Raw genomic sequence first — 21,398 nt, 5'->3', positions numbered from 1 at the left:
CACCAATAAGAAGTGCGCTAATAGTAACAGCAAATCACACTGAGACCAGGGGAGGGGGGGTGGGGAAGAAAAGAAAATAACAAAATAACATTTCACTTACCTCTTTCACCAGCAAGTTTTCTGCTCTGTGTTCTGCATCTTCAGGTACTGTGGAGTACAATGTTCGGATATCCCAAGAAACTGTGGCTGTCTGAGAGGAAAAAAATGAAAAGCAATTAAGATAGCTGCAAAGTATGGAGCACGCTACAACACTAAAAAATCAAGTGGTAGTTGTTCTCAATCTTCTTACTGGCTCACACCTATAATCCTAGCTATTCAGGAAGCTGAGATCTGAGGATCTATGTTTTGAAGCCAGCCCAAGCAAAAAAGTCTGTGAGATGTTTAGCTTGTATTAATAAAAAAAAAGCTGGAAGAAGAGCTGTGGCTCAAGTAGTACAGCACCATTACTGAGCAAAAAAGCCAAGTGTAAGTGCAAGGCCCAGTACCAGTATACCCACACACAAATTAGGGAGATTTTTAGGCTTCTTACCGATTTAATCTTTATAAATAAATAAGACTGGCACAATTCTTTCCATTTTCACTATTAGCATTATTTTCAGTTACTATTATCTTATCAGGGCTGCTGCCAATGTCTCTTCTTTCAGAAAACAAATGACCATTTGCCTTATGTCTCCTGGAATTCCTTTTTCTGATGAATAAATTGTTCATTTTTATTTTTCATCTTTAAGTAGTTGAAGAAAGGGATTTCAATTCAACACGTCAATTTATGAGTACATTGTCTCTTGATCTCCTCCCATCTTTCCCCATCCCATCCAGCCAATCAAATTACCTAGTTCTGTTTTTACCTAGAGTATTTTCACATTGAGTATTATGACTTGGAATCTTTTGCTAAAATTATTGTTGCTATTCTTGCTAAGCTAAACGTGAAGTGAGGGCAAATATAACAAAAGTAGTGTTAGTTTATCTGATTGTCAGTAACCCTTTATCAAGATGTACATGTAGCATCTTTAAGGAACTTGTAACTGTGTGTGTGTGTGTGTGTCTCTCTCTCTCTCTCTCTCTTTCTGTGTGTGTGTGTGTGTGTGTGTGTGTGTAGTCATAAGAATCAAGAATGTTCAGTAAATTGGGACCTTGAAAATATAGTTCATTTTTAATGCTATTTTTTCCTGAAATAAGCAAAATGTTTTCCCAAACATGTACTAACGTAATAACATCCTCCTATATAGATGTACATATAACGATATATGAAGTACCTTTTAAAACATGTAGAATAGCATTTTAGAGGTTCTTTCTTCTTTTTAAATTAATTAATTAGTATTTTACCTGGGTATTTGGGGTTTAAACACAAGGCCTTACACTTGCTAGGCAAGTACTCTATCTGTAGAGCCACATCTCCAGTTCTTTTTTTCTCTTTTTGTAATTGTAGGAAATAAATCCGTTGTGGTAGCACATACCTGGAATCCTAGCTACTTGAGGGTGGAGACAGAGGAATGTCAGTTAGAAGCTAGCTTGCCTGGCAAAGTTAACAAGACACTATTTGCAAATCAAAATAAAAGGCTGAAAATGTGGCTCTAGTGGTAGAAAACATGCCCATTATAATAAAGTTGTAGTTGATCCATGCAAAAAAAAAAAGTTAATGGGATTTGGTGTGAGGTTTTCATACATGTATACAATACACATCAATCATATTCACACACTCCCATGACCCTGTTTTGCAGCCTCTTTGCTTATAACTCACCAAAATAGGTGCCCTTTTATGGTTATGTTTTGTTTTTCATCAAGATACCACATATAAGAAAACACAATTTGTCTTGCTAATTTTGGCTTACTTTACTTAACTTGTTCATCTCCAGTGCTTCCCATTTCTCTGCAAATATCATAATTTCATTCTCCTTTAGGCCTGAATAATACCCATTGTATTTAAGTCCATCTATTAATGGGTGACACAAGTTGATTCCGTAAGTTGTTTATTATGAATTATGCTACAATAAACACAGCCGAGCATGGCTCTCAGCTGCACGCTGTCTGACCTTTTTTGTGGGGGTGTATGCGCAAGAACGGCACAGCAGGATCATATGGTTGTTCTGTTTTTAGTATTTTGAGGAAACGTCATGCTAATTCCCATCATGGTTGCACTGAGGTTACACTTCCGCCATTCTGCTATATCCCTGACTGTATTTATTTCCTCTTTGTGTGTCTTCAGCTCCATCAAGCTGGAAAGAAGTTTGCTTTTGCCTAATGCAGTGAGTTTGCATCATTAGCCACGAGCTTCCCAAAGTCTGCATGCCTTTGTGGTTACATTGTGCTAAGAGAGGGAGACTGTAACATCCAGAGTGCCGACAGTAACTCCATATCATAAAATGTTCAGGGGGTTGCTAGAGCAGAAGATAGGGTTCTTTTAAACAAGTCCAAGTTACAGGGTGTTTCTCGAAAGATTAATGGTTGGAACAGAAGGGAATCTCAAAACCTTTATTGGCTTTGGTGAAGATGGGTATGATAGAGGTGAAAGGAGTTTCAGCTTCTGAGTTCACATCTGTTTCAGCCAGCTCTGCCATGAGTCTTCCTTCGCTTCCAACCCAAGCTCATATTTTCTTCCATTTCTTCCTCATATAAACCCCATGAAGGCACACAGTTTGGTCAGTTGTCCTTGATATAACCTTAGTGCCACCTTGATTTTCTTTTCAAGTTTTTTGGTAATTGTATGTATATGTGTGTATAGTGTAAGATTGTGTGATTGTGTCCATGATACTTAAGGGTGCAATATGTCTGAGTAGGCACGAGTAAGTGTAGTGTATAAGTGTCCATGTGTTTTACATGTGTTTGGGTTGATTGTGTGATTATACATGAGTGTGTGTATGCAACTTTGTGTGTAGTCTAAGTCTGTGTATCATCCAAGTATGTGGCATGTAGGTGTGTGTGGATGCATGAAGATGTATCACATGTAAAGCATGTATGTGCATGCACAGGCATTTTGGAAAGTACTGGGTTTGCTTTGTGAAAGAGGAGAGATGTCATGTGACTAACAAGATTAGAGGCTAAAACATAATGAGAAAACTAGGTTGTTGATGAATGTTCACCCTAAAACACAGCTGTAGCCTGGGTTCTCTGTGCCACTGAGCGTTCGGCAGGATTTCATGGCAGTTGAGGACAAGAGTTTGAACGAGTTCAAACTAAGTGCAGACACAGGGAACACATTCTAGCCACTCACATGGGCTGGAATGTGGCTTGATCCTGAGCATAGCACGATGGAGCTGAGTTAACTCTGATGGAGACTTTCTAAGTTTTCCTAAATTTCCTCCTTCAAGTTGCTTCTTTTATGTTATATGCACACCTGTCGCATGTTCCTTATCTCAATCGTGATATGTTTTTATGCGCACGGAACATTTGCTTAAAAAAGCAAAAGCTGGGCTGGGAATATGGCCTCATGGTAGAGTGTTTGCTTGCCTTGCATACATGAAGCCCAGGGTTTGATTCCTCAGCACCACACATATAGAAGAAGCCAGAAGTGGCGCTGTGGCTGAAGTGGCAGATTGGGCAAAAAAGAAGACAGGAACAGTACTCAGGCCCTGATTTCAAGCCCCAGGACTGGAAAAAAAAAAAAAAAAGCAAAAGCTTCCATAAAGTTGCAACTTTAAAAATTGTGGTAGCTTTCTACTTATTTCCGTTTTCTTTAGTGTCTCTCTATGTAGAAGCAAAAATAAACTGATCAAATAAGGAGCATAAAGAATTGCATTTGTGAGGGTTATTAATATGGTTACAAAGAATTTCTTTTCTGAGAAATAGATGCTTTCAGACCACTACAAATTGCCTTGGCCACAAACAGACTTCCTGTTCTCTTTTATAAACCTCTGTTCAACCATGAGTACAGTCCACTAGCATGAAACGGATCTGAGACTCCACTGGCAGTTGATCAAACTTCTCTTTTGGTGGAAAGAGTTTTATAAGGAGCGTATTGTGCAAAGACTGGGCGTTTGCAAACAAAAACCTTCCTGAACTGATGCCTGCAGGCTGTTGTTTGCAATGGCAGCCTCTGGATAGATATTCAGACATCTTCAACCGCAGCCCCGCCACTTTCTGGTCCCCTCTATGTCTTATGGGGTAGTCTTTGTGGTTTGCTGGAGCAGCCATTCTGCTGGATCCAATGACTACAGAAGGCTTAGTTCTAAGCATTTCTAGGGCCATCTTGCCATTAGTCAAAGGTCACTTTCAAAGTCTAAGTCTGCTTTTACCTTTCATAGAGGCTGAGAAAGATTCCTCTTGACAGTATTGTGGGTTCTAGCTGTTGAAAAACCCCAGTCATAAAAGGTGACTTTTGGGTAATCAATCAACAGCCTCACAGAGGGAGCTTCATGTTAAATTCTGGCCTAAATATGTGTTTGAAAGCGATATTCATCTAAATATGCTAGCTAAGACATTGACATTGACACTTATTTGATTAGAGGGGATACATTATGGTAGTTGCTCAGAAAAACATTCATTTTGTCATCTTCAGAAGAGCAGTACTATTGTGATTTCACCCAATTTGTGTTTTAACTATGTGAGAATAATTCTTGAGTACCTTCGTTGTACTACAATGGCCCTTCTTACTTTGCTGAAAAGAAAGGAAAATGTAGAATGAGCAGCTGTCCATAAGTGAGGTCAGGCAAGTCAAGCAAGGTAATTTTTCAGTAACTACTAAATTTTTAGGTACTTTAGAAGTTCAAAGGTTTTTTACTCTTGAACCAGCCAACTACTTCTAATTATTTATTTATTTATTTATTTATTTATTTATTTATTTATTTATTTATGTTTTTAAGGCCAGTGCTGGAGCTTGGCTTGAGCACTGTCCCTGGGTTCATTTGCTCAAGGCTAGCACTCTGCCACTTGAGCCACAGCGCCACTTTTGGCTTTTTCTGTTTATGTGGTGCTGAGGAATTGAACCCAGGGCTTCAATGTATGCAAGGCAAGCACTCTACCACTAGACCACATTCCCAGCCACTACTAATTTTATGATTCACTTTCTAGGACCCAAGATATAGCTCATCATTTCTAAAGGAGATAAGGACAAAATATTCTTTTTTTTTTTTTTTTTGGCCAGTCCTGGGCCTTGGACTCAGGGCCTGAGCACTGTCCCTGGCTTCTTCCCGCTCAAGGCTAGCACTCTGCCACTTGAGCCACAGCGCCGCTTCTGGCCGTTTTCTGTATATGTGGTGCTGGGGAATCGAACCTAGGGCCTCGTGTATCCGAGGCAGGCACTCTTGCCACTAGGCTATATCCCCAGCCCCCAAAATATTCTTTCATCATAAAAAATTAATTGTTGCTTTAACTAGAGCCATTTATAAGGTATAGTAAGATAATAAGATACAAGGATGAAGTACGTAGAGATAGGTGTTTTAAGATTTCAATTTCTTTAAACATTAATTGTTTCAATTAACTTGTGACAACTCTACAGTCTACATACAGAACATTGTGAGCATGGATTAAAAACAAAGATGCCCCGAGGCTGTGGTCTGAGCTCCAGGAAGGCCCATGGAAGAGGCCTTGTTCAGAGTGACACCTGTGGAATCAGAGCCTATGTGCTAAGACAACAGGCTAGCCCACCCACAGGACCCCCTGGCTCTCTCAATATGCCTGGCCACATTCCTCTTTTGACTTTGGGCTGATGTCTGCCTGCCTTTCAGAATTTCCCTTTCTTTTCTCATTCATCCACATCACAAGTTTCACTTAGGTGCCTGTTCCTTATATATCATTTTATTTTATTTGCTGGTTCTGGGCCTTGCTTGAACTCTGGGTCTGGGTACTATCCCCTAGCTCCTTTTGCTCAAGGCTAGCACTCTACCACCTGAGCTACAACAACACTTCCAGCTTTTTCTGTGATTAATTGGAGATAAGAGTCTCACAGACCTTCCTGCCCAGGCTGGCTTTGAACCGTGGCCCTCAGATCTCAGTCTCCTAAGTATTGAGGATTACAGGTGTGAGCCATAGGCACCCCAGCACCTGTTCCTTTAAAAAAGTTCTAGTTTATCCCATTTATATTTCTCTTCTTCACATTCTGTTATTTCCCTCTTGTCATATATATGACTTCAAGAGCTTAGCCATACAATATTTTAGATCGCAAAGCTAAGCTGCTGATTCCTTCAGGATGTCCTTTCCCATGAGGATTTTATTCGTTATGAGCAAACCATGAGTAATCTGTTTTGGAAATAAAATATAAAAAATAATAAAATAAATCTTGCTATGTTCCTTTGCTATGTTTTAGTTTTTGTAAAGAAGTACTTGAATACTGACATAGGTCTTTATAAATCTCTTGTATCCTGACATGCAAGATCACTTATAACACCCATGCTCAATACCGGGAATAATCATCTTTAAAACAAAATGTTAAAAAAGAGAATTTTGAAATAGAATTAAATTAGACACTACCTTAAAGTATAAATTTCAATGGATTTTTCCAGCATAGTCACAGTTGTGGAATCATTATCACCATTTAATTTTATAATACTTTCTTATCAACCCTCAAAGAAACTCCATGTCTACTAATGATCACTAAACACTTTCCCCCTTTCTTCCCAGTCCCAAGCAAACGCTAAACTGCTTTATAAACTACTTGTTGATTTCCTATTCTGAGCATTTCATATAAATAGAATCAGACTATGTATAACTGGCTTCTTTCACCTACCATAATATATTCAAGGTTGAGCCAAGTTGTAGCCTATATTGAATAGTTCATTCCTTTTGTAGGACTGAATAACAATATTCCCATGTATGATCCATATTTTGCTTATCTATTCAACAGGTGATGGGCTCTTAGGTTGTTTCTCCTTTGGTTCTACGCTTTGATGAATTCCATGTCCAAGTCTTTGTTTGGGCACACATTCCAGTGCACCAAGCTCAGAATAACCTCCACATCTTATCAATGAATTGAAGCAACTATAACTTCTTTGCTACACTACCCAAAGCATCATTTGCTATGGTACCTAGGGGAGCAGACACTTCCTCTAAGTCATGTCCTTATTTTTCTATGAAGCCTCTGGCCTATATCATGCTGTTTAGAAAGAAATGAGGAGTCAAATTCAAGGTTCTTGTGCTTGCTTTTCATCCCCACAGGTGTTCCTTGGCCAAGAACTGGTCTAAATCTTCACTTTGTTTGCACATGAGAGGATTATTATGACTTGGAATTTAATTTTAAAAAATGACTATTACTTAGCTTTCAAATTGCAATTATGGTGCTCTTGTATAAATATTATGAGCCACTGAAAGCTTGCTTTCCAGACTTGAAGCCAGATTTCATGGAGTAGAGATTCCAATAAAATGTGAAGCTATGGCTCAGACAAACGTCAAAAACTAATGGTCTTCTTTAACATCTCAAACATATTATGATCATTCTGCTTCCTCTTGTACAGTGAGCCATGTGGTTAAATCTGGAAGTCCCCTAAAACTAGTTACTTTTAATAGCTAAAAACTAGGAAAAGAGCAAGCCCTTGGTATATTATGAAATCTGCCATTCACTCAGTTTGAATAAATCTGCCAGTGATAATGGGAGGATGAATCTAAGAGTCCTTTGCACTGCTATACTGGGAAGATTGATTTGAAGGAGACTGTAGCTCCCTTGACAGGCTGTTTCAGGGGTTTGACTTTAAATGACTTGCTCACTGATGATAGTCCAGCTGTTCAACTATAGCGTTATCTCTTACTCATATATATTATATAGAGGCATCTTGATACAGATGTGTAGTTCACCAAAAATGATTCATGAAGCTCTGCTGAAACAAAGTTTTTTTTTTTTTTAATCAGTGTGGGTAGTACTGCAAAACAGTATTCTCAGCTTTCAGATCTGTAAACTTTCCTATTGAAGGTTTTGTACCTTTCAGAAATGATTCTAAGTCAGACTCTCTGATTTGACTTATCAAGAAACCCATTTCTGACTTTCTCACTGTGTGTTCTGCTACTTTTTCAAAATTAGGCTTTACTTAAAGTGAATTATTCAATAACGTGACTCATTGTGTCCTTGAAACTATTCTTCAGCTCTTGTTTTCTGCCCTTACTCTTCCTAAACTTCCTCACTGACTGAGTCACATGCTGATGATTCATTTCTTTACTTTTTGGTCCATTTTCATCACTACCAGCTCAAAAGAAAAGATGAGAACAGGAGTAGCAAATATGATTGTTTCAGGATTGCCTAGGTTAATAAATGCAAGTATGTTGCTTTCTCCTAGTCAAATCACTATAACACAAGGGTCTCTCCCCAGTATACCAAGAGAAAGAAAATACTTAATCAGGTATTTAAGTCAGAGAATGTTTTATATTCAGTGTTCACCAATCTGTATTAAATGCCCATGATATGTAGATATGAACTGCATTCTCCTTTGCCTAGTATCCGAAAAGAAACAAAAAAAGACAACTAACAGAAACCAAATGAATGAAAGCAGTTCCTCCCTGGTTGATATCAGCTATGTGCTAGGTATTCATCTAGATATAAAATGAGCATTTGGAAGAATGAAAGGAGTTCTCAGTGTTTTTGTTTTTTTAATTTATAGGATGAATTGTGTCAGCACAGATAATGATTTTTCTCACCATCAAGCAAAGCCAGTTATTTCATTCTTGTTTTCTTTTCTCACCAATTACATTTCAGAGTGGCCTTTGATTCATCAAGGTACTCAAAGCATCAAAGTTATGTCTGAAAATTACAACTTGTGTGTTTCAAAAAGAAAATTCATGAAGTCAATATAATTTTGCACCTGCTTTGTGACAAGTAATGATCAAAGATACAATGATCAAGACTGATGATATCTCAGTCTTGGTGGGGGTTATAATCTAATGGAAAAAAATTAAAAATCCAAAATAAAAAAAGAGAAAACCCAGCCCCACAGTGACACAGGAGTGAAAAAGTAAACTGAGATTTTCCATATAGTAACCCATGCTATCAAGAGCTACACACAGGGTAAGATAGGATGAAGTCAGGAATGCTTCTTTGAAGAGATGACATTTGAACTGAGTCATGAATGGAACTCATGAACCATCAGTGTGAGAGAACACAGGCTCTACAAAGGCAATGAAACAGAACAATGTAGGAATCTTATGTGGTCACCCAGGGACAAGTGACCGGGACAATGGTTAGGAGCTGGATTTGACATGGAAAGGTTTTCATCAGAAGCATTACATTATTTGATTTGTGTGTCTAAAAGCTACCTTGGTGGACTGTGTGTGAATAATCAAAGTAGAACAGGGGAAAAGTAGGAAGACCAGTGAGAAAGGCATTTCTGGGCGAGTCTAGGCAGAAATGGTAATGAGAGCTTGGACCAGTCAAGTGAATAAGTGAAGTTCTAGTGTGTATAATAGCAGAGCCCTGGAAAATAGGCATCTCCTTTTGGGTACTGATCGGTAGGTGCAGCTCTTGGTCCTTGGTGATTCTTAACCACCAGCAACTTCCTCAACTTCACTCCTCATCCATATTAGGGCACAAGCGTCTGACGTGCAAGGCTCTCTCACTTTCCTCCTTAGCCTCACTCTTCCATCTTACTTGTCTAGGAAGTACTGTTCTATATTCAGCACCTTGTGGGTGCTGAATAAATATTGATTAAACAAAGCAAGTAATGAATCATGTCTGCAGTGAGTGTGGGCGCTTGGAAATGTGGAAACAGAGCAGTCAGTTGGATCCTCCAATCTGGAGGGTTGGAGCTGGATTCCCAGTGGTAGAAAGTGCAGGGCAGGTCTCCTTACTCAACTCCTGAAGGGTCTTGGGATAGCCTTGGTCACTCAGATGTCACTTCCCCTGGCTGAGTGTAAACTGTCTACTTCACATTGCCTGGATCAGAGATTCCTGACCCAGGTCTGAAGCAGGCATTGAGCTCTGATAGTCTGTATCGAGTTAATGGTAGGGAATGGCCCAGTTAATGCTAGGGAAGCTAGGGTATCTATAATTCACAAAGAAGGTAAAGCAAATCCCACCCCCTTCCTCAATAGATATAGCTGTACTGCGTAGCAGGGATCAGTCAACTTTTCCTGCACAGAGTTAGGGAATAAGTATTTAAAAACTGATACCTCATCTCAACTTCTGTGACCTCTTACAGGTCTTTTTTTGCATCATAGGCAACAGTGAAATGAACAGACATCTGTGTTCAGATATAACTTTGCCTCTGGATGCTAAACTTGGAATTCTATATTATTTCTCCTTGTTACAAACTCTTATTTTTTCTTCAACTATTTAAAATTTTTTAAAAAGATCCTTAGCTCATGGAACATACAAAAACAGGCAACATGCTACTCTTAGGTCCTAGATTGCCAAACCAGACTGTGTAAGGTAGGACAGGCAAGAAAGGAAAAGAACAATGGGATTGAATATAACTAACAAAATGATTTGTCATGTGCTTAATGCAATGCAAAATTTAGCCATGCACAGGGAATGACATTTTCTGATCACAAGTATTAAGTGCTATCAAATTTTCTCTTGAGCAAGTACTAATTGGTGGTTACTGCCCTAGCTGGCAACTAGCTTCTTCTAATTCTTGTTATATCTTCTCTACACTGAGGTCAGATGGGGTCTCCATCGTACATACCAGTTACTTGTGCTTTGACCACTCAGGCACATTTACTTCTCATCACATTGGTGTATTTTTCTCTGTAGAGCTGATCTTTTGAATTAATGTATGAACTCATTTGTTTACTCATTTTTTCCTTGACTCTTCTAATCAGAAGATAAACTTGCTTAGAACAAGGCAATTTATGGTTAATCACCATTAAATCTCCAGTCTTAGGACACTGCTAACATTCAGTGTTGTATATTACATTCTTGTTGAATGAATAAAGAAAGGAAATTGGGTTGAGTGCATTACAGAATGGTGTGTTTAGAAACAAACTAGTTTTTCACTCCATAGTAAAGGTAAGGTGACTATGGAGAATGAGCTGGAGAAAGTGCAGGTGAAGAAAACTACAGCCTTAAGAAATGAGCAAGGACCAGGACTTGGGGCAGGTCTCAGGCTAAGGTATTTGCACTTTATTTCGAAGCTAGTGGGAACCACAGATGGGTTTTAAGTAGGCACAGGATAAAATGGTTCAATGTCGTTTGTGCTTATTAGAATAATCAAGTTGGGGAAAGAAAGAAGTATGTTTATATGATGAAACCACTAGAAATGGTGAAGATAATAAACTCAAAGATGATACTTAACTTCAAGCCTGGAAGATGCCAAAATCTGAATTCAAATTTTGTTATAACTACATACAATTCTCCATTTCCTTTCTGAGTCTAAGAGTGGGAGGTTAGTATCACTTGTCATATTTCTGAATGACAGAATTATGAGAAAAAAAATTCTTCCAGGTTCACCTATTTAGCTGCCATTTGACAAAAAGTCCGTTTGGTAGGTTTAGCTTCAGTCTGAGAGATGAAAATGAGGATGTAGACTTTTCAAAAAGCTGATTTAACTTTGTACCTGCAGCTCAACCCCAGTGACCTAAGCCACAGAAATGAAATTTCTGTATGAGATACACTTTTTTCAACATGTACCAATATTCTGTAAAAGACCTTTACAAATCTTAAAGACAGACTGGGAGATTATCTTCCTGATGTACAAATCTTCCTTCTTTCTTCCTTTTACTGTTCATACTTGGCACAGAAAATCATCAGTGCTCATGAAGCTTCTTTTCCATGAACTCATGAAAGAAGGTAGAGAAATAGTAAACCTTGAGAAGCTAGACTCCAGCTCTGCCCTGAGATAGAGAAAGCCAGCTCAAGTCTGAGATTGCTTGAGTCAAGTGTCAGTACTGAGGGCCATTTCCCTGACACAGGTTTCCACTGGCAAGCTCCTGATTTGTTGGGGGTAGCCTCCAGCTGTCTTTGGAGCTGCTTTGAGAAGGAAGAATAGATGCCTGAGACTACCTTCCTTTTAGGAGAAAACATCAAGGATTGTCAACTACCTATGGAGATCTCTGCATAGTTATTTTGTAATCCTTTCTAATGTTTACGATAATCCCTGATAATAGTATTGAATGTTTGGGACATGATAGTTTTTCCTCATTCATAATGCTATTGGGTTTGTTTCCAAAATGCATGTCCTTTCTATTCATCCTAGTACCTTCAGGATCTTTCTAAGTAGTGTGTGCACTGTCTTCAAATACACATGTATCAGACCATAAAGCATCCCATGAAGGTATTCTTGCCTACTTTCATTTGCTCTCAAGCCTCAGCATTTCCTTATTAAGATTTAGAGTGCCTTTTTTTAATGTCTCATCAGTGCTAATAAGTTTCTGTCTTTGCCACTGGTTGGTTTGAGTTGCTTAGAAAGTTGAGGTAAGAAGTGGACTATGGAAGGAAGTGCTCTGTGAGTTCAGGGAAGGCAGTGCTTAGCAACCTGGACTCTGGCAAGAAGTCGACCAACAGCAACATGACTCAGGGGCCAGGATCTGCTGACTCCTCTCCTCTCCCAACTTGGGGAAGCCTGTAGAATATTATACAACCTGATACAGATGTGTGCTGCAAGCTGTGTGATGTGGAGCAGCCACCGAGGGGTCGAGCTCAAGGAACTGACGGAGAAAGACGGTGACCCAATTTGTAGGCCCCTCCCGAATGTGGATGAGTAAGAGGACACTTACTGAGAAATCATCCTTGGGGAAAAATAGGAGATCTTGAAGTGGATCATTTCGATAGGTCTTTTCAAGTTCTTCAATGACAGCTTCGTAATCCAAAGGCTCGAGAAGCCTAGGCTTTTCCTGCTATGGAAAAAAGAAAGTATGATGTTAAGGACTTGTGCCTAACACCTCACTTCTCCATGCTTCAAGGTCATTTCCTAGTGATCACTGGGGTTTGATATCACACAGTCCTTCTAATGCAATCAAAGACAGTCTGATCATTTGAGACAGAGTCAACATAATGAACATTCCCAGATATGAAATAATGAGATAAGATCCCCAAAGATGTGATATCACTCTCAGTAATTCCGACTGTTTGCTCTGAATCTTCCAGCCTCCTGGTGTCCCTCTCTATCCCACCTGCAGAACAGATGTTCATAGAAACCTGATCTTTCCAACACGAGAAAAGCCTCCTTCATACTTGCTGTGGTATTAGGATGACCATCGCTTTGGCAGAAAGACTTCTTTGCAAGTTCTACTCTGCTCCATATAAAAACATGACACCCTACTAGCAATCAAAGTATCCCAGGCAATCTTTGTTGTCACTGAAGCATGGATCCTGTGTCAGGATTAATTGCTAGGCTCTGAGCCTCTTTGTCTCTACAGAGAGAAGCTGAGTCAATCTCTAGTACAGTTGAACAACACAGTAATGAGGGATACACTAGGAGGAAAATGGATGAAGCTGGAAACATTATCCTGCTAACTACATGGCATTAATATCCAAAACCCAAGGAAAAATACACTCCCTTTAGAGAAGGATGCCATAGTGCCAAAAATCAATGCCAGAGATAGAAAGGATTAGACTATTACAGTTTTCCTTCAAATTGTCTATCCTTTACAAAGTGAGAAAAGTGGAGCCCTAGAAACAACAAAACATTACACAACAGAAAACAAAGGACATAACTTGTAACTCTTAACCTTTGATGATGGATGCACGCAAACCAAATGAAAAGAATGAACGTTTGAGGGCTCTTTTGTGGAAGGAGGCTCCTAGAAGCATGATGTGGCACCCTAACGTTTGGATACTAAAATAATCTTGTAAGTGAAAAGAATATTCTTTTCTTTCCTTGAACTCAAGGCCTGGGTAGAACTCAGGACCTGGGTGCTATCTCTGAGGTTTCTTTGCTCAAGGCTAGCACTCTACCACTTGAGCCATAGTTCCACTTCTGGCGATCAATTAGAAAAGAGTCTCATGGACATTCCTTCCCCTGCTGGCTTCAAGCCTTGATCCTCAGATCTCAGCCTTCTGAGTAGCGAGGATGACAGGCCTGAGCCAACAGGACTTGACTTTTCTTTTATCAGTAACTTCATGCCCCACCCAAGGGGTTGCTTGTATCCTCTTTGCAAAGTACACACATTTTAGCTTTGTTTTTAAGGTCTTCATTGAAATATTTCTGCTGGTAAAGTCCCCCACACTTTCTTTGACATTTAAAAAACAGGCTAATGGGCTCCTCAAGGTAGAGGTCAATATTTACTTTGATGCTTTTCCAAATATATTGCAAAAACAAAATGTGTACCTAGTGGGCCAGTAGCAAAGATCTCCTTGCACTTTCTGCATTAAAAATAAATCTTAAATGCTTAAGTAAACTGAGGGCATTGTAAAGTGAAAGTTCTCCTGGAAAAGCCCTTTAAGTAAAGTGTCTATATTTAGTGTGTAAAAATGCAGAGCCCCACAGAATATTTGAAGAAGAGACTTAATTTCCTAGCACAATCTGTTTAGTGAACGTGCTATTGAGTATTTTTGAGGTAGAAAATACGGAATAGCTCCTTTAACTATAATAAAACAAAAAACCAGTTTGTGTGTGTGTGTGTGTGTGTGTGTGTGTGTGTGTGTGTGTGTGTGTCTGTGTCCCACTACTGGGGCTTGAACTCAGAATTTGTAGTTGTTCCTTAGCTTTCTCACCCAAGGCTGGTGTTCTACCCCTAGAACCACACCTCTACATCTAGCTTTTTGCCGGTCAATTAGAAATAAGGGTTTCACAGACTTTTCCTGCCCTGGCTGGCTTCAAACAACAATCTTCAGATTTCAGCCTCCTGATTAGCTAGGATTATTGACATGAGACGTCAGCACTTGACTCTTAATATTTTTTGTCTAGATTCCTTATATTTTGATATTGTTATTCCCTTTAAACTAATTTTAAATTTGAATTCCTGACTTCCCTAAGGCAAAAGATTATTCCAAAGATCACACATTAATAACTCCAAAGCTCCATACAGATGGAGCTCCAGATGTCTGGTTTGCTGCCAACATTTATTTTGTTTTGTCTTGCTTTGTTTTATATGGGCTTTGAAGGTCTTTAAGTAGTGGTATTTCCCTCTAGGTCACCCACAGGCCTCTGACGTCTTATCAATCACTTCTCACCCTGCAATACCTACACATTTATATTATCAAACTGCCCTTATGGTCCTTTAAGTCTAAGTACTTCACTTATTCTGAAACTTCTGCTTGGTTCTAATACTACCATGAACACAGGAAATGTGACAAATAAAACAATATGCCTCACCAGCATTTGTCAGCTGGCTCTTATTCCTGAAGGGTATTTGTTGTTCACTCATGTCCCTGTGCCTCTGTAAAGCTTCCGATAGCTATCGTTCTTCATTAGAACAGCCCATGAAGTGCATCTCCCCCTTCCTTGTTCCAATGGGAGCAAGATGGTACGACTCTAGTGTGTGCTACAACTCATAGGTTTAAAGAAAAATGACAAAAGGAGATTTTCAGTGGCCCTCTACAACCAAAATCTCACTTTTAACTCACACTAGGCCCAAACTCAAGCATTAATGAAGGACCTCAAGGCAAGAAGATCTTTCAAAGAACAACTTTTTTGAGACCCAAATGTTCTGTAAAATTAATCATATTCACTTTCATATAATAAGGCAGTCAAGGATCCTAAGTCAAAGGATATTAATAAAACAATAGAGGAATAATTTTAGACTCTTCTGGGTACACCCTGGAAAAGGTAAAGCTTCATAGCCACAAAATTATGACACACTTACTGACTTGAATGTTACACATTGATTCACAAAGAGGGCTAGTGAGACAGCATTTCACTAACTTATCCTTTCAGGTGCCAGAAACTTACAAAGGAGATATGCTATCTGGGATAGCCACATCAAAATCATCGGAGGGCAATTCATGAAAAAGGAAAAGCTAAAAGTAGCATTTATTAATCAGCTGATGGGTCAGAGCTTAGCAAGAGAATGGCATTGATGTGTTCCACAGCACCTGCAACCCAAGTTCTGACAAAGTTTGGCCACAAAAGCTTGATGTATCTCGCTGGGTTGGAATCTGTGATATACAATAGTATATGCTCAGAATTTTGAGCAAAGGGAAATACTTGCCTAAGGGTAGTAGGAGCAATTTGTTTCTCAGTACTTCTCCTTGAAGAGACATTGAGAGACGGAGAACTGAGCAGCATTGATCTACAGCCTTAACAAGGGTCGGGTTGTCCCTTCTGAATTTAATGTGCCTGTTTCTTTTGGAAAGGTACCAACTGGGATAAGGTATGTGCCAAGATTGCCCTGAATTGAATTGGATTTTTATAGTGCTCTTTAGTCTTCCTGTCTCTCCAGTGAGTAATGAATTTCATTAACCATTCTGGAGTGGCTCTAAATGGAAAAAGGCACCACCAGTACCTGTTACTATGCAGCAGGGCGATGTTGCACCACAGTGGTAATGGGCTCCATTCTTCTCAGAGAGAATTAAGAGATTTGTTTGATCTAGTTCCCTCTATCCCTAGTTTGCTTCCAAATCAACTTCACAGCAAGAGAATAGACTTCTGTCACAGGAACAATCACTTTCTTCCCTTGCAATTATTCCACAATTTCTCATGGTGTGCCAACATGATGTCTAAGCCTTGGAGTGCTAAAGTTGCCCTCTTGGTAACAGTCCCAGCTACCAGGGCCATTCTATTGGTTTGAAGCAATTAGAAGGCCCTACCTTAGCCGAGGAGTCTAAGGACCTACTATTTCATCACTGAGACCTTAATTACTTTTCATCATTACACTTCAAAATAAAAATGGGTGGAAAAATAATAGAAGAAAATAAGTCTTGGAGAATGTAATCTTTAAAATTCACATGAGTTAAGTGTGCGGCAGTGGCTCAGGCCTATAATCTACTATCTACTCAGGAAGCTGAGATCTGAGCCAGCCCAGGCAGGAGAGTCCATGAGATGCCTATCTCCAATGAACCACCAGAAAACCAGGATAAGAGCACTGGCTTTCAGTGCAAACGCTCAGGGACAGTACCCATGACTGACCACACACACACAAAAAAATCACATAATTGAATTAGAGTTTTGAACAGAATAGAAATTTAGATAAGCTAAAAAAAACCCCACAAAAAAACCCCTAAACTATCCAGCTATTGTTTAGGAAAGCCCCAGGTATGAAGGAGTGTGGCTATGAGTTTTCTATGTTAAGATGTAACAGGAAATGTATCCTATAGAAAGAACCAGAATGCCTAGTCCTCCAGTCCAGGCTACACAACTTGGAGCATGGTAATCAAAATTCCTGAGCAACAGAATACTGAATTTATAGTACTCATTTCCTAAGTGCTACATGGACAAAGGCAGTGGGTATTGAACTTTCTCTAGTCATGGACTGAAAACACCTATGATGTAAGTTTAAAGTGTGTGAAGAGCAAATAGGCAGTCAGTGGTATGTGGAATGATCAGGTGTATATCTTTCTTGCAGCTCAGGATTTCACACTCTACGATTCTTCCTTGTATAATACCCAACAAGCACATATCTGATACAAGATGATTACAAACAACGTCATTATAATGTTATCTTTGTAACAAAATTTTAAAAAAGCACATGTTCACCTTGATCAGAGAGAGAGATAAGAAAGGTAAGTAAGTCAATGAAGGCTATACCTAATCTCCAACTAGTGAAAATATTAAGCTACTAATACTGCATGTATGAATGAATGAAAATAAAATAACAAATGTAAGTAAATGACAGGAAGCTAGGAAGGAAATACAATGAAAGGTAATGCAGAGGGTGAATTTGATCTGAGTACATTACATGAATGTATGGTAATAATACAATGAAACCTTTTGTATAATTAATATGTGCTAATACATTCTTCACACAAGAAAGCAGAATGTTAAGAGACTACTGATGGAGCTAACAATTATTTTGATTCCTAAAAGAAGGAAAGTGGTAGAGTGGAGGTAAACCTTCATGCTTGCTAAGGGCATTAAGACTTCAAGATGAGTTAGAGAGAATCAGTGAAGAATTGTGCACTATCCACCATGAACTTACTGAATTTTTCACTATGGAGGAGAAAATCTGAGGAAGGTGAGTGGTTGGTAATCATTCAAGATAACAAGCATTTTTTACAAAGAGAAAGACAAAGAAAAGACATTAACTTAAAGGGCAAGAAGCTCAAGGTCATCTTGACCATGGTTCTAGATCCACACATCTTATGATATTAGAGTGAAAATGCAGAATATTGAGATCTCAAAAGGCTGGTGTGCTGGAAGGGTATAGCCAGATAAAAATTAGAAGACAATGGTAAGAATAAGGGATGGCTAAGAAATTATGGTACATAAATTTGATAAACAATGAAGACCTATTCAAGTGGGTTTTATTTTGGCTTTGCTTTTTAAGATAGACATGATTTTGCATGCTTGTAATCCTTACACTCACTTCGGAGTCTGAAGCAGGAGGCTCATAAATTTCTAGGCCAGCCTAACCTACATATCTTGACCATGTCTCAAAGCAAACAAATAATCAAATGAACAAAAATCTGTGCTTTTCAAGATTTATAATAAGAAACAAGGTTATATTTCTTATGTACTATTGCTTGGTAAAGTTTTCAAATTAATATTGTAGAGCAGAATAACTGGACAAGATTTAATATTTTAGTGAGTGATTAGAAACAGAGATCCAAGGGCTGGGAATATGGCCTAGTGGCAAGAGTGCTTACCTCGTATACATGAAGTCCTGGGTTTGATTCCTCACCACCACATATATAGAAAAGGCCAGAAGAGGCACTGTGGCTCAAGTGGCAGAGTGCTAGCCTTGAGCAAAAAGAAGCCAGGTCAGTGCTCAGGCCCTGAGTCCAAGCACAAGGACTGGCCAAAAGAAAAAGAAAGATCCAAGTGCAATGGCTGACTGAAAGTCATTGCACTTGGATAGTCCTACAAACTTCAGTGTTTTTGTTTTTCCATTTTGACTCTCCTGAAATCTTTTTTTTTTTTTTAAATCATGGACATATACTACTTTCATCATGGTGTGAAAATGATCTAGTATGCCTTTATGTCAACACTAGGGAATTATTTGATTTTTAGATTGTTTACCTTTCAAAAACCCACCAGAGAGGGAACCTAGAAATATCTCAGTGGGACTTCACACAGAAATTCAACCACTAACAGATTCAAGTAATTAAAAAAAATACATAAAACACTAGGGAAAGTGGATGAAGAAAAATAATTACAGATTGGGAATGTGGTTCTAGAATCTAATGTCAGCAAAACAGAGAAGTGTAATTAGTAATGCAATAACTATTTTTAGCTTTGAAAGGAGCCATATACAGCTGGGATGTTATTTGCACACCTGCCTGCAATGACCATTAGTTTTCTACTCTAGTGGGAAGTGCAGCATCTTTAACCATCAGCCAGGTGACCTGGCATCGTTTGAGTCATGGTCATTGTTAATCTGAGTGGGTTAGGGGCATGTTGTTTTAAACATCAAGGCAATGAAGTACTTGAAAGTGGTAAGTAAACCACAAAGTACTAGACATCTACAGCTTTAAAAAAATGGGGGGTCCCACTTAAAAATTCATACCAAAAAAACAAGTCTAATTATGTATAAGTAATCACACAAATTACACTAAATTCTTCAAGTACCAGGAACTATTGTTCTCATACACTTTTATATTTAGCACCTAAAGTTTAGGTATTTTTTTTTCTTTTCTTTTTATTATTATCGTTAAGTAGTTGCACAAAGGAGTTGCCATCTAACAAAGCAGTTTATGAATAGAATATATCTTGATCAATGTCCCAACTTTCAATATTCTCTCTTATCCCTTTCCTACCTACTCCTTCCCTCACTCTTCTTAATTTTATAGGCTACACACGTTGGATTCTCGACTGAATTATCCCCTCTTCTCCTCTTCGTTTGTCTACCTCTTTCTCCTTGAGTCCTTATCACCCCCTTCAAGTACTTACGTCCTGGTGTATTATTATTATTACTTTTTTTTGCTGAACTTTGATTTTGGCTTTCTAAGGAATTACACTACTTGAGATCTCCCTTGAATCTACCATATTTCAGTTAATATGTTTGTATCCACTTGCATACCTCTTTATCATCATCATTATAAAACAATTTTGGTAAAGTTACAGAGAGTGATTATACAAGGAAACGTACTGAAATAAAAAAGGGGCAACATTTCTTCTGTGCATTTCCTAATTCAAGTGAAGCTACCCTCACTTCCACAGGGAAAAGGAAGACAATCTACTAATTATCCATACCAGCAATGGAAATTGTTTTGAAACTCTTCCCTTTGGTTTTCCTTGAGAAACTACCTGGAAAGTATTTTCATGCAGATCCAATGAAAAGGATTAGCTTTAGGGTTGGTTTGACATTAAACTTATGTAGTGCTGCAAATAGAAATAGAGAAAAATCAATGTTGTACATATTGAGCATTTTTCTGTAACTCTAACTTACACAATAAAAATGCTCTTGCTCTTTTGAGGAAAGAAGTTGAAGGAATTAAGAGAAAACAATCCCTACAGCAAATCCCTTCTATTTTGGAACTGAATATTTGAGTTCTAAATTCTGTGTAATTAGGAAGCTGAGCCTCTGTGACTCATTATGAGGGTCCCTCTAATTCTGTTGACTTGAACTAATTATTCTTGGTTCCCCTTTTCAAAAAATTTGGTCTTTTCCAGAAACACTATAAGGAGTGTCTCTCCCTCTCTTAAGGAAGTCTATGATCTTTCCCTGACATGCAATGCATCTGGGGACTTGCTACTAGGGACACACAATTCTTCCATTGCCTCTTTCTTTTTCTAGATATATGAATCCTTATTCTACTTTCAATATTCATGCTATTATTTATCCCATTTCTGAATGTCTTTTTTTCAGCACACAGACCTATTCATCTTGGTCAATGACACTAACAAAATAGATGTTTGCTTTTGGATCAATAGAGCAAAACAGGTCAATGGTTTAAAAATTCTCTTCATATCTAGGCATGGAAACAAGCAAGTAGTTTGCAGTGGTGATCCACAAAGTCCTTAGAGAGACTTGAAAAAGAATTCCAATCTTGAGATCTCCAAAGCAATTTGGAAGTAATGCAGCTGTTAGCTAATTTCCGTGCTATTAAAAGAACTGATTGAATTTCTTAGAAGGTATGAAAGCTCTAAAGGACATATGGATTCTTTAGACCCTAAATAATCCAGGGCCCTTTGGCCTTAATGCATTTGGAATCAACACCCACACTATTTGGGTTTAAAACAAATGAGCAGATTGGAGAGTCCACACAGCTGTATCCATAGCCCCAGCTGTGTGTTGTGGTCGCGTGACGGATTTAATTCAGCCTCCTATTGGGGGAGTTGAGAAAACAAAACTAGCTTTTCTTAATCAAATAGGAAATGAATATGTCAGTAATAAACCATCTTAGGCTGACCCTTCAACCTTCTCTCTGCCTTGAGCCCCAGAGTTTCATCAGAATGGAAAAATACTAGCTAAATCAAAGCTATGAAAATACAATTGGGAAAATTCAGATTAAGCTGAGTTTGGAAACTTCCCTTGGTCAACAATCATGGATATGTATTGTTGAAGCAATT

The 21,398-nt window shown here is 38.6% G+C and overlaps 1 protein-coding gene across 5 annotated transcripts in view; it reads right to left on the bottom strand.

The window, feature by feature from the left end:
- Window positions 1-21,398, bottom strand: part of Dock10 (dedicator of cytokinesis 10) — a 192,464-nt gene that overhangs the window by 130,334 nt on the left and 40,732 nt on the right. For 3 of the 5 annotated variants that reach the window (XM_048344649.1, XM_048344651.1, XM_048344652.1), the window contains exons 2-3: window positions 12,565-12,684; window positions 101-190 (exon numbers count right to left, since the gene is read on the bottom strand). In XM_048344649.1, the coding sequence (XP_048200606.1) occupies window positions 101-190; window positions 12,565-12,684 (210 nt within the window). The remainder of the gene's footprint in view (window positions 1-100; window positions 191-12,564; window positions 12,685-21,398) is intronic. The other 2 variants (XM_048344650.1, XM_048344653.1) reach the window with 1 other exon arrangement.

This window comes from Perognathus longimembris, chromosome 4 (genome assembly GCF_023159225.1).
Source record: "Perognathus longimembris pacificus isolate PPM17 chromosome 4, ASM2315922v1, whole genome shotgun sequence".
Taxonomy (NCBI): domain Eukaryota; kingdom Metazoa; phylum Chordata; class Mammalia; order Rodentia; family Heteromyidae; genus Perognathus; species Perognathus longimembris.
The sequence above is the reverse complement of the archived record's forward strand: the minus strand, read 5'-3'. Positions and strand labels throughout refer to the sequence as shown.